The following is a 16,110-nucleotide window of genomic DNA, read 5'->3' as shown; positions in this document are numbered from 1 at the left end:
CCGCTTTTTCACCATACAAACAGCGTGCCGGCCCAGTCACATGTTGTATGAGGCTTCTGCAGGCACACGTAAGTGACTGCAAGACATACTTGGTCAACAGCCATACATGTCACACTGAGGGTGTCCGTATAAACAACTTTATTACTGTTACAAATATGCGCCACACTGTGAACCCACACCAAACATGAATGACAAACACATTTCGGGAGAACATCCGCACCGTAACACAACATAAACACAACAGAACAAATACCCAGAACACCTTGCAGCCCTAACTCTTCCAGGCTACAATATACACCCCCCCCCAACCCCGCCCACCTCAACCGACTCACAGGGGGGTTTAATGTGTGTGGGGGGGCGGGGTTTGGTGGTAGCGGGGGTGTATATTGTAGCCCGGAAGAGTTAGGGCTGCATGGGATTCTGGGTATTTGTTCTGTTGTGTTTATGTTGTGTTACGGTGCGGATGTTCTCCCGAAATGTGTTTGTCATTCTTGTTTGGTGTGGGTTCACAGTGTGGCGCATATTTGTAACAGTAATAAAGTTATTTATACGGACACCCTCAATGTGACCTGTATGGCTGATGATCAAGTATGTCTTGCAGTCACTTACGTGTATCTACAGAAGCCAAATACAACATGTGACTGTGCTGGCACGCTGTTTGTACAGGTTGTAGAGGGCGCTAAAGGCAGTGCCATCACGGCACGCCCTGAATATTGTTGTTTGGGTGAAAATCGGCAGACATTCGTGAGAAAGGTTGCCCTGTAATTCAGGAGTCTCCTGGAAAAATCGGGAGGGTTGGCAAGTATGACGCTGTCAGGCGCCATTCATATAAAATAACGTTGCGGGCCGCGTGTCTGAGACCTCTGCCTTAAAGCAACCGCTACATCGTCGACTCTTTAAAGACAGTCCTGAAATATTCATTTGATTTAAACAACATAAACGTCTGACTTATGTAACTTATTTGTGAACATGTTTCCATGACAACTTGGATCTGGTGTTAAGCGCCGCCTTATGAGTCATGTAGGAGAGGTTTTTGTCTTTGGTCTTCTGTTTTCTGTCCATTTTCTACCGCTTGTCCCTCTGAGGAGTACTGGAGTATATCCATCTCCTTCTCTTCAATTCCAGTAGGCTGAGGTGTCCGAGAACCTGCATGTGAAAGTTCTCGTCAGCTAACAATGATGTCACAAAAGAGCAGTCACATGACCACCGAGACGACAAACACAGGAAACTCTTGGGGGAAAAAAAAGGTTTACCTTTCTCCTTTTTGTACCAAATAAATGCCACAGCTGCAAGCACAGCGAGCGTTGCCAGCACCCCGATCACGATGTCCACAACACGTGAACGGCCTGCAACACAATTAGCGGGTAAATAGATGGTTGTAGTCAATAACTGTAATAATCATGGATAGATACCGTATTTTTCGGATTATAAATCGCTCCGGAGTATACGTCGCACCGGCCGAAAATGCATAATAAAGAAGGAAAAAAACATATATAAGTCGCACTGGAGTATAAGTTGCATTTTTGGGGGAAATGTATTTGATAAAACCCAACACCAAGAATAGACATTTGAAAGGCAATTTAAAATAAATAAAGAATAGTGAACAACAGGCTGAATAAGTGTACGTTATATGAGGCATAAATAACCAACTGAGAACGTGCCTGGTATGTTAACGTAACATATTATGGTAAGAGTCATTCAAATAACTATAACATATAGAACATGCTATACGTTTACCAAACAATCTGTCACTCCTGATCGCTAAATCCCATGAAATCTTCTTCCTCGTTGTCGCTCCTGGTATGCGCCGCTAGCGTCCTTTCTTTCTGCTGCTCGATCGCCGTTTTCTGCTGCATATTTCACTACGTCCAGCTTGTAATCTGCAGGATATGATTTCCTTTTCGGTGCCATTTTTGTTCAGCCCTTCTCTGTTTTTATAAGTTACCGCCAATGTTGATATAATCCATTTTAATAGCTACAGCAGTAGCAGTTAGCATCCCATGACCCACAATGCACTTCTGCCATGACCCTCCCCCGCCAAATTCTTATTAGTTGACGTGTGTGTGACGATTGCTGACATTTGCTCCATCTCTTCTGTGAATTAGATAAATAATATTATTTGATATTTTACGGTAATGTGTTATCAATTTCACACATAAGTCGCTCCGGAGTATATGTCGCACCCACGGCCAAACTATGAAAAAAACTGCGACTTATAATCCGAAAAATACGGTACATGACTTTGGGGTTGTATTGCGTATATAGCGGATTTCCCGGACTATAAAGTGCACCGGTATATAAGCTGCATCCACTAAATTTTAGAAGAAAATTTTTTTTTTTCTATATACTAGCTGCACTAGACTTTAAGCCGCAGATCCATACGTTTTGAAAGGAGTTATTTACACAAAAAGATTCTGCAAATGTTTATTTACATACTTGTTTCCATACGCTGTCTGTAACACTGCAGTAAAACGGATGATCAGACAATTAGTGAAACTGAAACAATACAAAAAGAATGCCATTGTAAGTTAATGCTGCTAACACTGAAACTTGCTCACGACGCTAGCTTCATTACATTACGATAGCACGTACAAATGTGCATGAAAACACTCCCACAGACACCACACACGGGGCGGTTTAGTGAGTATAAATAGTTTTGGGTATTTAGTAAAACTTAGAAACGCTTATGAAGAATCCATATGAGTACAAACGCTATGGACGAATAGTAGAATGAACGGCACTTGTACTTTCGGTTCAAAGCACTAAACAGAAGTAAAAACTGTGGACGTTCCCCCCCCAACAATAAGACACCATTTCAGTGTCTGCTCTTTTTTTTTAAAAACTATTTGCATTATGGCCGTCAGCAAAGAAAAATCAATAAATTATCTGCACCGATTGATAAGCCGAAGGATCAAAGCGTAGTGTAGCGGCTTATAGTAAGATAAGCGGCTACACTATTACAATAAGCCAGGTGGTATCATCAGAAGATGCAATCCTCAGCCACTAGGGAGCATCTATGGACAGCTATGATATCCTATGATGGTATTAGCATTTATCTTCCAGCATGACCTTACCGCCCGCCATCCTCAAGTAGAAGTTGATGACGCGTGTTTCCGTGGCGTTGTCCACTTGGCACGTGTACCTTCCCTCATGGTCGCTGGACAGACTGTGCAGACTGAGGCTGCCTGAAGTGGACACGTCCTTCACCTGCTCTTTCCACTCTTCACTGATGTTCTTAGCACCGTTACTCATCTTGAGGATGGTACGATTGTTGAACATCCAGACGATGCTCCTTTCACCAGTCAAGAAGGGACAGTTGATGACGGTCTCTGATCCAGAAAAGCTGACAGTCGCTGAAATGGAACCAAAGAAGGTAAACAGACCTTGCAAATACTTCTTGCTGCTACCTGTGTACATACACTATCTCCCATAAGTGAGTACACCCCTCATCATATATAGTATTTCTTAATAAAGATTAAAAATAAGTCTGTCTTGTCTTACAGTCAAGCACGATGGTGGTAGCAGCGTGCATGAGTGCTGTCGATACTGCGCTTCTTCTTGAGTTTTGTGAGACATAGTCGCATGCAGCATATTATGTATTGTCACTTTAAATCCGTCAAGTATCTGCATGTCACACACTCGGTTCCTAAATCTCGGCCTAAAATTGTCAGTAGCGACAAATGTAGCGACAGACTTATTGTTCTGTTTTTTTTTAGTCTTTAGACAAGATAATTGTGTCTTGCCTCACGGTCTGAGGCTGCACAGGAGAGCTGCGGTTCATTGAGGGGAGATATGAATCGTAATTGTAATTAGGGATAGGTACCCTCCACTATCGACCGATATCCGTATTGGTTTGGGACACCCCTACATTGGAAAATAATGTGTGTTGACTTGTTTTTAATTGATGATAAATCTATTCTCAGGAAACCGCATCTCCCAGTGTCTGCATCACTCGTGCAGCCCCAAGCCAAGATGTTACAACCTCCATGTTTGAGTGTAGATAAGATCTTACCACTCACTTGTGTTACTGGCCTTTTACACAATAATGGCTGTGTTGATTATTATCTCTACAGTACTGATTAATAAGCCATACACTGACTACTCTAAATTATGCCCATTTTATGGTATTTTCTTTTACGAGATGTCATGAAATGCTTGCTGAGAAGTAAGGTCTGTCTTTTTGTGAGCTACTGTCTCCAGTTCTTACATCCGTTCTTCCAGGTGAGCCTCCTGCTGCTGTGGCTTCTAACGTGGCAGATGTAGTCCACCTGAGAAGTGTTGTCCCCCGCCACGACCAGCCAGCCGCTGATGCTGTAAAGTGTCTCCCCTGTGCCGATGTCGACTTTCGTGGCGTTCTGGAGGGCGTGAGGAAGCAAAGGCTCGGTGGACCAGGTGAGTTGAGGCTTGGGGTAGATTCCGCTTGAGCTGCACGTCAGATTGTTGCCATCTTGCTGGATGTTGATTGTGGTGACCGCAGCTGGAAGACAAACAATGTTTTCTGGTGTCTGGTGTAACTCACGTCGTCACCTGAAAGTCCACTCACCTTCTACATGGAGCTTGATGAATGACGTATGATTACTACTTTTGTTTTTTATGTCCAACTTGTACCTTCCCTCATCAGCAACAACCACATTCTTCAACAAGAGAGTAAAATTCCCATCTTTAATGTGCTCCTTGAACAGTGAAGTCCTGTTCTTAAACTGTTTGTCCTGGAGTTCCAGCTGGTCCAGATTGTAGTAGTATGAATGAACAAAAATGTCCTCTTGCGACATCTTGAACCAGTGTATGGTCATGTCGTCTAAAGCAGTTGAGTTTGCCGGTAAAAGGCAGCTCTCATTGAGACGACACCAAACATCTTTGTCACCTGGAAAAACACCACAAGCAATAAGAGATCTTCTTTAGTGGTGGGAAATAAGTGTTCCTTCCCCTGTTGATTTTGTAAGTTTTACCTTAACAGTCCAGAATTATATTTTTTTTATAACTGACATGATATAAAAAATATCACAACATCACAGAAAGGAGCTTCATATGAAATTTTACCAAAAACAGATTCCTAGTCTCTTCCTGCTTCTTCACTGATAAGAATATAAACACAAAGTCACCTGTGTAAGCAGAAGTACTCTGTTTGAATCCTGGCTGGACTGGTGTCAGAAATATGTAAATATAGGTTTTAAATATTTATTATTTTGTGCTAAGAAAATAGATTAGTAAGCAATTTTTTTTCTCAAGAATTCATTTTTGTGCAACATTTTTTTAATTGGCTTTTGAAATGCAAAAGAAAAACCAGCCAAGTCACAAGTATTTTACTCATAATCGTCGTTAATTTTAAATGGTTAATGTTTCCACTCGCTGTAGAACAGGCATCATTAATGTGATATGAGAAATCTCTCAACTATTTCTTGTCATGATCCTTGGTCCGGATCATGTTTTTGTGTTTTCTGTTAGTTTTGGACTCCTTGAGTTCCTGTTTGTGCACCTCCTGAGTTTGTTTTGGTTGCCATGGTTGCTCATTATGTTCACCTGTCTCTGATTAGTGTTCGGCCGCTCACCTGCTACCCGAGTACTAATCAGAGGCATTATTTAAGCCTACATTTGCCGGTCAGTCGGCCTGGCGTCATTATTTGCTATAAGCACCTGTTACGTGAGTTTTGCCTTGTCTCTAGTTGTTTGCTTCATGCCTTGCTACGTAAGTCTTGTTTGTTCAAGCTACAGTTTGCATGTTTTTCTCGTCCATAGTTTATGCTAAGTGTTAGTGATGGGTTGATGAGGCCTCATGAAGCGTTTCGACACATTGCAAAACTATATTGATACTGTGTCAATACTGTGTCACTAAATACTGACATCTGCTGGACATTAAAAATCCCTACAGGCAACCTATGGAGGGACTCAACTGGCACTGATTTTATGACCTAGTATATACAATAATATAAACTAAGTCATTGTATTTCATTTAGGATTATTTCATATCTTCATTTAAATAAAAATATATTTTTATCTTTTTTAGATACAGTCAATAAATAATGTGAACATGTATCGTGACTAGGATGGTAGAAGGTGGGGATTGAACCCCAGTAACCAGCAACCCTCCGATTGCTGGCACGGCCACTCTACCAACTTCGCCACGCCGTCATTCCTGTACCGTCTCTAGTAACAGTAGTGATGGGTCCTGCAACACCCATGCATCGGCGCATGCGTCGAGCTCATAGAGCGAAACCCTGTGTCGGTGCGCGTACCGCTTTTAGAAAGTCACGTGACCGATCATGAGCTGCTTTGGTCACGTGACCGATACGCGAACTGTATCGCACTGACGCCTCCTCTGTGCCCTGTGAGCAACGGTCCCTCTAAGGTGCGCGCCTGCGCAATCGCGCACTGCTCAAGCGTCCTCCGCGCACACTGTGCGCCGCACAGCCAATATATGCTGCGCACCAAATCAAACCCATTTGAATTCTAAACAAAATAAACACATTTATTCTGTGTAATTTTGAAATGCAACTTTGAGTGACAGTGACAACAAGCGGCCCTAACGGTGTTCGTCAACAACACGCATTGCGCCGCTTCCTAATAAACACAGTTTGGCGCGCAGGCGTCAGTGCGATACAGTTCGCGTATCAGCTCATGAGCGGTCACGTGACCAGAACAGCTCATGATCGGTCACGTGACCAAAACAGCTCGTGTTCGGTCACGTGACTTTCTAAAAGCGATACGCGCACCGACACAGGGTATCGCTCTATGAGCTCGACGCATGCGCCGATGCATCGGTGTTGCCGGACCCATCACTACTGAACAGCCTGCAACACAAATAGCAGATGCCATCCTCAGCCACTAGGGAGCATCTGTGGACTGCTATGATATCCTATGATGATATTAGCATTTATCTTCCAGCATGAACTTACCGCCCGCCATCCTCAAGAAGAAGGTGATCACGCATGTTTCCGTGGCGTTGTCCACTTGGCACGTGTACCTTCCCTCATGGTCGCTGGACAGACTGTGCAGACTGAGGCTGCCTGAAGTGGACACGTCCTTCATCTGCTCTTTCCACTCCTCACTGATGTTCTTAGCGCCGTCGCTCATCTTCACGATGGTACGATTGTTGAACATCCAGACGACGCTCCTTTCACCAGTCAAGAAGGGACAGTTGATGACGGTCTCTGATCCAGAAAAGCTGACAGTCGCTGAAATGGAACCAAAGAAGGTAAACAGACCTTGCAAATACTTCTTGCTGCTACCTGTGTACATACACTATCTCCCATAAGTGAGTACACCTCATCATATATAGTATTTCTTCTCAAGAGACAATACTATACAAATAGATATACCTTAGAGTAGTCAGTGTACAGCTTGTGTAGCAGTAAAGACATTGCAGTGTAAATATCTGTTAACACAAATAAGTAGCAAGATAATTCTGTCTTGTCTTACAAGCACGATGGGGGTTGCAGCGTGCATGCGCTTCTTCTTGAGTTTTATGAGACATAATCGCATGCAGCATATCATGCATTGTCATGTTACATCCGTCAAGTATCTGCATGTCAGACACTTGGTTCCTAAATCTCGGTGTTAAATTGCCAGTAGCGACAAAACTAACTTATTGTTCTTTTTTTTTTTTAGTCTTTAGACAAGATAATTGTGTCTTCCTTCACGGTCTGAGGCTGCACAGGAGAGCTGCGGTTCATTGAGGGGAGATATGAATCCCAACATGTATCGTAATTATGGATGAGTATGATTCACATTTTAACCGATATCAGTATTGGATCGGGACACCCCTACATTGGGAAACAAAGTGTGTTGACTTGTTTTTAATTGATGAAAAATCTATTGTCAGTAAACCACATCTCCCAGTGTCTGCATCACTCGTGCAGCCCCAAGCCAAGACATTACAACCTCCATGTTTGAGTGTAGATAAGATCTTACCACTCATTTGTGTTACCGGCCTTTTACACAATAATGGCTGTGTTGATTATTATCTCTACAGTACTGCTATATAAGCCATACACTGACTCCTCTAAATGATGCCCATTTTATGGTATTTTCTTTTACAAGATGTCATGAAATGCTTGCTGAGAAGATCTGTCTTTTTGTGAGCTACTGTCTCCAGTTCTTACATCCGTTCTTCCAGGTGAGCCTCCTGCTGCTGTGGCTTCTAACGTGGCAGATGTAGTCCACCTGAGAAGTGTTGTCCCCCGCCACGACCAGCCAGCCGCTGATGCTGTAAAGTGTCTCCCCTGTGCCGTTGTCGACTTTCGTGGCGTTCTGGAGGGCGTGAGGAAGCAAAGGCTCGGTGGACCAGGTGAGTTGAGGCTTGGGGTAGATTCCGCTTGAGCTGCACGTCAGATTGTTGCCATCTTGCTGGATGTTGATTGTGGTGACCGCAGCTGGAAGACAAACAATGTTTTCTGGTGTCTGGTGTAACTCACGTCGTCACCTGAAAGTCCACTCACCTTCTACATGGAGCTTGATGAATGACGTATGAGTACTACTTTTGTTTTTTACGTAGCACTTGTACCTTCCCTCATCAGCAACAACCACGTTCTTCAACAAGAGAGTAAAATTCCCATCTTTAATGTGCTCCTTGAACAGTGAAGTCCTGTTCTTAAACTGTTTGTCCTGGAGTTCCAGCTGGTCCAGATTGTAGTAGTATGAATGAACAAAAATGTCCTCTTGCGACATCTTGAACCAGTGTATGATCATGTCGTCTAAAGCAGTTGAGTTTGCCGGTAAAAGGCAGCTCTCATTGAGACGACACCAAACATCTTTGTCACCTGGAAAAACACCACAAGCAATAAGAGATCTTCTTTAGTGGTGGGAAATAAGTGTTCCTTCCCCTGTTGATTTTGTAAGTTTTACCTTAACAGTCCAGAATTTTTTGTTTTTTTTGGAACTGTGAGACACGATGTAAAAAATATCACAACATCACAGAAAGGAGCTTCATATGAAATTTTACCACAAACAGATTCCTAGTCTCTTCCTGCTTCTTCACTGATAAAAATATAATCACAAAGTCCCCTGTGTAAGCAGAAGTACTCTGTTTGAATCCCGGCTGAAAATATGTAAATGTAGGTTTTAAATATATATTATTTTGTGCTAAGAAATTAGATTATTAGGCTATTTTATTCTCAAGATTTCGTTTTAGTAAAACATTTTTTTAATTGGCTTTTGAAATGCAAAAGTAAAACCAGCCAAGTCACAAGTATTTTACTCACAATCAACTTTAATTTGAAATGGTTAATGTTTCCACTCGCTGTAGAACAGGCATCATTAATGTGATATGAGAAATCTCTCAGCTATTTCTTTATGAGTATCCCTGTACTGTAGTGTATAAAGTCGGCTGGCTTTTTTATTGGCTCTTGAAACATGTATTGTGTGTGTTCAAACATCCCTGCTGTGTAAATTGAAACAAGGAAGTACATTTATAAAGAAATATGTGCCCCCACAAGTTGCATGTGACAAACATATGTCAACATATTTGAAATATGTGCAGTTTTACGCTATGTTGAAACTTTTGACTTGTTCAAAGTGTTCTTATCCTCCTCACACTTTTGACTCTCTGACACAACAAACTCTATTCGGCCTTTCATTCAATCATTTTCTGCTGCTCCACCATTAGAGACAAAACACGAATTGGAACCCAAGTTGAGGGTGTCCTTACCTCCGCTGATGGGAACCCACAGAAAAATCCAGAGCGCCAAACAAGCCGCACTAATCCTCATTTTCAATCATTCAATAAATTAGCACGCTTAGCTAACCAACATGGACGAAACATGCTCGACATGTTTCGTCATAGTTGTTTCACGCCCTGCAGGCCGAGAAACAACTATGACGAAACATGCTCGGGCCACGCCTGAAACAGGGGTGTGACTTACACAAGGTAACTTTGATATATGCCACATTCTTACCCTCATTCATTCATTTTCTGAAGTTCCCCTCAGGGATCGATGAAGGGATTCTGATTCATTCTAACACACAGATTATTTTGCAGCAATTTTTATTACCAATACGGCATGGGGTGAGAAGAAAAGCTTTGTTCTGCATTAAACAGTCTTCCACATAGCTTTGAGCTTCACCCAAACGGGAGCAAATACGGCATAAAAAACTGTGTAAACATGAAAATCTCTATTTTAATGAAGGTTTGTACTAGAGATGTCCGATAATGGCTTTTTTGCCGATATCCGATATTCCGATATTGTCCAACTCTTAATTACCGATTCCGATATCAACCGATACCGATATATACAGTCGTGGAATCAACACATTATTATGCCTAATTTTGTTGTGATGCCCCGCTGGATGCATTAAATAATGTAACTTTACCATGAACTGATTAACGTGGACCCCGACTTAAACAAGTTGAAAAACTTATTCGGGTGTTACCATTTAGTGGTCAATTGTACGGAATATTTACTGTACTGTGCAATCTACTAATAAAAGTTTCAATCAATCAATCAAAAACAAGGTTTTCCAAAATAAGAGAACAACTTCAACTCCAGTTATGGAAAAAAGTGCCAACATGGCAGTTCCATATTTATTATTGAAGTCACAAAGTGCATAATTTTTTTTAGCATGCCTCAAAATAGCAGCTTGGAATTTGGGACATGCTCTCCCTGAGATAATCCTAATACCCACTACAACTATGGGAAATACTATACTTTGACTGTTTTTTATTTTTTTTAAACATGCCTCAAAACAGCTACAAAAACAATGAAGGCACACAGCTTCAGTCCAGAGTGTACTAAAGCATACTTGCCAACCTTGAGACCCCCGAATTCGGGAGATGGAGGGTTGTTGTAGCGGGGGGTGTATATTGTAGCGTGCCGGAAGAGTTAGTGCTGCAAGGGGTTCTGGGTATTTGTTCTGTTGTGTTTATGTTATGCTACGTTGCAGATGTTCTCCCGAAATGTGTTTGTCATTCTTGTTTGGTGTGGGTTCACAGTCTGGCGCATATTTGTAACAGTGTTAAAGTTGTTTATACGTCCACCCTTAGTGTGACCTGTATGGCTGTTGACCAAGTATGCCTTGCATTCACTTATGTGTGTGTAAAAGCCGCATATATTATGGGCCGGCACGCTGTTTGTATGGAGGAAAAGCGGACGTGACGGCAGGTTGTAGAGGACGCTAAAGGCAGTGCCTTTAAGGCACGCCCCCAATATTGTTGTCCGGGTGGAAATCGGGAGAAAATCGGGAGAATGGTTGCCCCGGGAGATTTTCGGGAGGGGCACTGAAGTTCGGGAGTCTCCCGGGAAAATCGGGAGGTTGAAACCGGTACCGATAATTTCCGATATTGCATTTTAAAGCATTTATTATATTATCGGACATCTCTAGTTTGTACATTTCGAACACAATATAAAGTGCTAAACAGTACAAACTGTTCTTTAACCAAAGGGCCAATGTCCATTGTTGGCGGGGCTGTGTGTACGTGAAAGAGGCGCTGCTGAAGGAGAGGTAGCTCTTTTCTGCTGCTGTAGACATTTTTTTGACAGAAATGTCTGGTCTCATCACAGTTAAGACTTGGTACAAGCCTTTGTCGATTCTTCCATACTTGGAGAGCGCCATTAATGTACTCCTTGCAAATAGTCTGTTTTTTAACTCCACTGCAACCCCTGTGCCTCCTCTCTGAGCTGCCACCTTATCGTTGTAGAGGAGTTTGCGTGTCCCAGTGATCCTAGGAGCTATGTTGTCCGGGGACTTCTATGCCGCCGGTCGGGTCTCCCATGACAAACAGGTCCTAGGTGAGGGATCAGACAAAGAGCAGCTCGAAGACCTCGATGAAAAAGAAAAACAAAGGACTCAAATTTCCCTCTCCCGGACGCAGGTCACTAGGGCCCCCCTCTGGAGCCAGGCCCGGAGGTGGGGCACGATGGCGAGCGCCTGGTGGCCGGGCCTGTCCTCATTGGGCCTGGCCGGGCACAGCCCGAAGATACAACATGGGTTCCCCCTCTAATGGGCTCGCCACTCATGAGAGGGGCCATAGAGGTCGGGTGTATTGTGAGCTGGCCGTAAGCCGAAGGCAGGGCACTTGGCGGTCCGATCCTCGGCCACATAAGCTAGCTCTTGGGACATTGAACGTCACCTCGCTGGGGGGGGGGAAGGAGCCTGAGCAAGTGCGCGAGGTGTAGAAGTTCCAGCCAGATATAGTCGAATTCACTTCGACGCACAGCAAGGGCTCTGGAACCAGTTCTCTCGAGAGGAGCTGGACTCTCTTCCACTCTGGCGTTGCACGGAGTGAGAGGTGATGGGCTGGAGTGGCAATTCTTGTTTCCCCCCGGTTTAAAGCCCGCACGTTGGAGTTCAACCCAGTGGACGAGAGGGTAGCTTCCCTCCGCCTTTGGGTGGGGGGACGGGTCCTGACTGTTGTTTTTGCTTACGCACCAAACTGCTGCTCAGAATACCCACCCTTTTTGGATTTACTCGAGGGAGTAGTGGAAATTGCTCCACCGGGTGATTCCTTTGTTCTACTGGGGGACTTCAACGCTCATATTGGCAACGACAGTGAAACCTGGAGAGGCGTGATTGGGGAAGAATGGCCGCCCGGATGTGAACCCGAGTAGTGTTATTGGACTTTTGTGCTGGTTACAGATTGTCCATAACGAACACAATGTTCAAACGTGTGTCCATATGTGCACTTGGCACCAGGACACCCTAGGCCGCAGTTCCATGATCGACTTTGTAGTTGTCATCGGATTGTTTTGGACACTCGGGTGAAGAGAGGGGCGGAGCTTTCTACCGATCACACCTGGTGGTGAGTTTGCTACGATGGTGGGGAAGGATGCCTGACAGACGTGGCAGGCCCAAACGCATTGTGAGTGTCTGCTGGGAACGTCTAGCAGAGTCTCCTGTCAGAGAGAGTTTCAATTCCTACCTCAGGAAGAACTCAGAGCATGTCATGAGGGAGGTGCTGGACATTGAGTCAGAGTGGACCATGTTTTGTACCACTATTGTCAAGGCGCCCGATTGGAGCTGTGGCCGCAAAGTGGTTGGTGCCTGGCGTGGCGGTAATCCTAGAACCCGCTGGTGGACACCAGCGGTGAGGGATGCCGTCAAGCTGAAGAAAGAGTCCTATCGGGTCCTTTTGGCTCATGGGACTCCGGAGGCAGCGGACAGTTCGGGGAAGCCATGCTAAACGACTTCCGGACGGCTTCGAAGCGATTCTGGACCACCATCTGCCGCCTCAGGAAGGGGAAGCAGTGCATTGTCAACACTGTGTATGGTGAGGATGGTGTTTTGCTGACCTCAACTGCGGATGTTGTGGATTGGTGGAGGGAATACTTCGAAGACCTCCTCAATCCCACCAACACGTCTTCCTATGAAGAAGCAGTACCTGGGGAATCTGTGGTGGGCTCTCTTATTTCTGGGGCTGAGGTTGCCGAGGTAGTTAAAATGCTCCTGGGTGGATGAGATCTGCCCAGCCTTTCTTAAGACTTTGGATGCTGTGGGGCTGTCTTGGTTGATAAGACTCTGCAACATCACGTGGACATCAGGGGCAGTACCTCTAGATTGGCAGACCAGGGTGGTGGTTCTTCTTTTTAAGAATGGGAACCGGAGGGTGTGTTCCCACTATCGTGGGATCACACTCCTCAGCCTTCCCGGTAAGGTCTATTCAGGTGTACTGGACAGGAGGCTACGCCAGATAGTCGAACCGCTGGCCTGGGAACTCCTCGGGATCCCCCGGCAGGAGCTGGACCAAGTGGCTGGGGAGAGGGAAGTCTGGGCTTCTCTGCTTAAGCTGCTGCCTACGCGACCCGACCTCGGATAAGCGGAAAAAAATGAATGGATGGATGGATGGATGCAATTCCCTCCTTTTTTCCACGCTGGTCTGTTGTCTTTGTGGAAGTCATATTGAGTGGACAACTTGTCAAGTGGCGAGAAAACACACAAAAAGCACACACACTGAAGCACTTAGAAGTGACCTTTAGTGTGCTGTGTGCAGCAAGTGAGTGGAGGGCTCCGTCTCCTGAAAAAGCTGCGCCCTGCTTTTTGCCTGCAGGCGTGACACCAAATTTAGATTTTAGATTTAGATTTATTGGTCCCCGTGGGGAAATTCATTTTCACTGACCGTACATTTAGACAATAAACATTACACATCACGGACAAAAAGACATCATACATGACAGTGACAGCACCAACACATTTACAGGCTTGTCAGACAGGTCGGCCAGGCCTGCTGTTTAGGGCGGCTATAGCTGCAGGTATAAGGCTTTGCCCGAGACGGGCCCTCCGGAATCTGATGGTTCTGTACCTGCGCCCTGATGGTAGTGGGATGATATATTGGTGTAGTGGGTGAGTGATATCCTGGACTATTGTGTTTGCCAGTCGAATGATGGACCTGAGGTCTAGATCTGAGATGTTGGGTGTGGGTAGGCCGATGATTTTAGCTGCTATGTTTGTAATGCGTGTGAGTTTGGTTGGTTACAGAAAGCATAGTGTAGAAACATGTGGAACAGTACAGAGGGATGGGTTGAACAATGCTTTGGTAATAACGGGAGGTGAGGTGTAACGTATAGTCCTTTCAGTTTACGGATAGCTGACAGTCTTTCTTGACTTCCTTTTTGAATGTCCGTGGTGTGCTGATCAAAGGTGAGTTTATTGTCCAAGGTTACACCCAGGTATTTGAAAGTGTCAACCGTTTCAACTGTTTGTGTGTTTATGATGATGGGGTGCTGGGATGAGGGGGAGTTGAACCATATTTCTTTTGTTTTATTGACATTTATTTCCAGATAACTGGCTGTGCATGACTCTGTGAAATGTTTGACTGCGGTATGATACTCCATAAAGGATTGACTGTTGGAGAAGAGTGCAAGAATGGCTGTGTCATCTGAGTATTTTATGTATGTTGTGGTGGGTGAGATGCAGCGGCAGTCATTGGTGTAGAGCAGGGGTCACTAACGCGGTGCCCGCGGGCACCAGGTCGCCCGTAAGGACCAGATGAGTCGCCCGCGGGCCTGTTCTAAAAAAAAAAAAAAAAAAAAATTTTTTTTTTTTTTTTTTTAAATTAAATCTACATAGAAAAAACACAAGATACACTTTCAATCAGTGCATCAACCCAAACAACCTTTCCCCCATGCACACTCATCCACACCCACTCACACAAAAGGGGTTATTTCTTTCTGCTACCAATATTCTGGTTCCCACAACATAGACAACACATCTGCAAGGGACACAGTCCCTGAAGCACACATGATTGTATAGGCTGCTGGTCCACTAACATTTTCATTAATTACTATGTTTTATGTAATTATTTTTATATTGTTTTACTTTCTTTTTTATCCAAGAAAATGTTTTTTATTTATTTATCTTATTTTATTTTATTTTTAAAAAAAGGGCCTTATCTTCAACAGACCAGGTTGTCAATGAAATTAGATTTGTTTAAAGGGTTTTTTAAACCAGGCCCAGTCCAGATAATGTCCAAGTCGGACTCAGCAACACACACCTTCATTCATGTACACAGAAAAAAATTAGGGAACACAACAGATTGCATATAATTTATAAACAAAATTACATTTTCAAAATAAGCATTTATGTACAGTCCAGATTATGTCCAGGTCACTCAAATTAGGGAACACAACAACAGATATCATATAATCTATAAACATAATTATACTTTCAAAATAAGCCTTTGAGGACTTCTCATCTTTTTTTTTAATGTTTTTTGGCATCATTATCGTTTTCAACCATGTAACTTTCTAAAGTTAGAAAATACTGAATAAATGTTTTAAAGAAAGTAATACTAAGTGAATATCTGTTTTTGGCCTTAAAAATAAACATTTTACCGAGTGCTATAATTAAATTGACTAAATCATGATTGTCAATGAACTCTCCTAAAATAACAGAAACCACATTAAGCTTCATAAACAAACCAATCCTTAAACACATTTTTTCAACTTCCACCCAAAACAAAGACACAATATGACAATACCAAAACAAATGCAGGGTGGATTCAGGCTCCTGACAACAAAATCGGCAATCATCTGACTCTGTCATATTCCATAATTTTAACATTTTCCCTGTGGGTAAGAAGTTATAAATAATTTTAATTTGAAAATAACGATTTTGCACATCGATAGTGGTTTTATAGATTAGTTTGAATATGGCATCCCATGGCAACGGGCAGTCAAAAAAGTC

The 16,110-nt window shown here is 43.6% G+C and overlaps 1 protein-coding gene across 3 annotated transcripts in view; it reads right to left on the bottom strand.

Annotated features, from left to right (window-relative positions):
- Positions 1 to 381: 381 nt before the first annotated feature.
- LOC133629758 (uncharacterized) overlaps positions 382 to 16,110 on the bottom strand; it is a 55,371-nt gene continuing 39,642 nt past the window's right edge. For all 3 annotated transcript variants that reach the window (XM_062020730.1, XM_062020731.1, XM_062020732.1), the window contains exons 4-11: positions 8,436 to 8,756; positions 8,100 to 8,369; positions 6,894 to 7,172; positions 4,544 to 4,864; positions 4,208 to 4,477; positions 3,075 to 3,353; positions 1,254 to 1,346; positions 382 to 1,146 (exon numbers count right to left, since the gene is read on the bottom strand). In XM_062020730.1, the coding sequence (XP_061876714.1) occupies positions 1,010 to 1,146; positions 1,254 to 1,346; positions 3,075 to 3,353; positions 4,208 to 4,477; positions 4,544 to 4,864; positions 6,894 to 7,172; positions 8,100 to 8,369; positions 8,436 to 8,756 (1,970 nt within the window). In that variant the 3' untranslated portion in view covers positions 382 to 1,009. The remainder of the gene's footprint in view (positions 1,147 to 1,253; positions 1,347 to 3,074; positions 3,354 to 4,207; positions 4,478 to 4,543; positions 4,865 to 6,893; positions 7,173 to 8,099; positions 8,370 to 8,435; positions 8,757 to 16,110) is intronic.

Source organism: Entelurus aequoreus, linkage group LG15, assembly GCF_033978785.1.
Source record: "Entelurus aequoreus isolate RoL-2023_Sb linkage group LG15, RoL_Eaeq_v1.1, whole genome shotgun sequence".
Taxonomy (NCBI): Eukaryota; Metazoa; Chordata; class Actinopteri; order Syngnathiformes; family Syngnathidae; genus Entelurus; species Entelurus aequoreus.
This window is presented reverse-complemented; position numbering and strand designations above follow the sequence as displayed.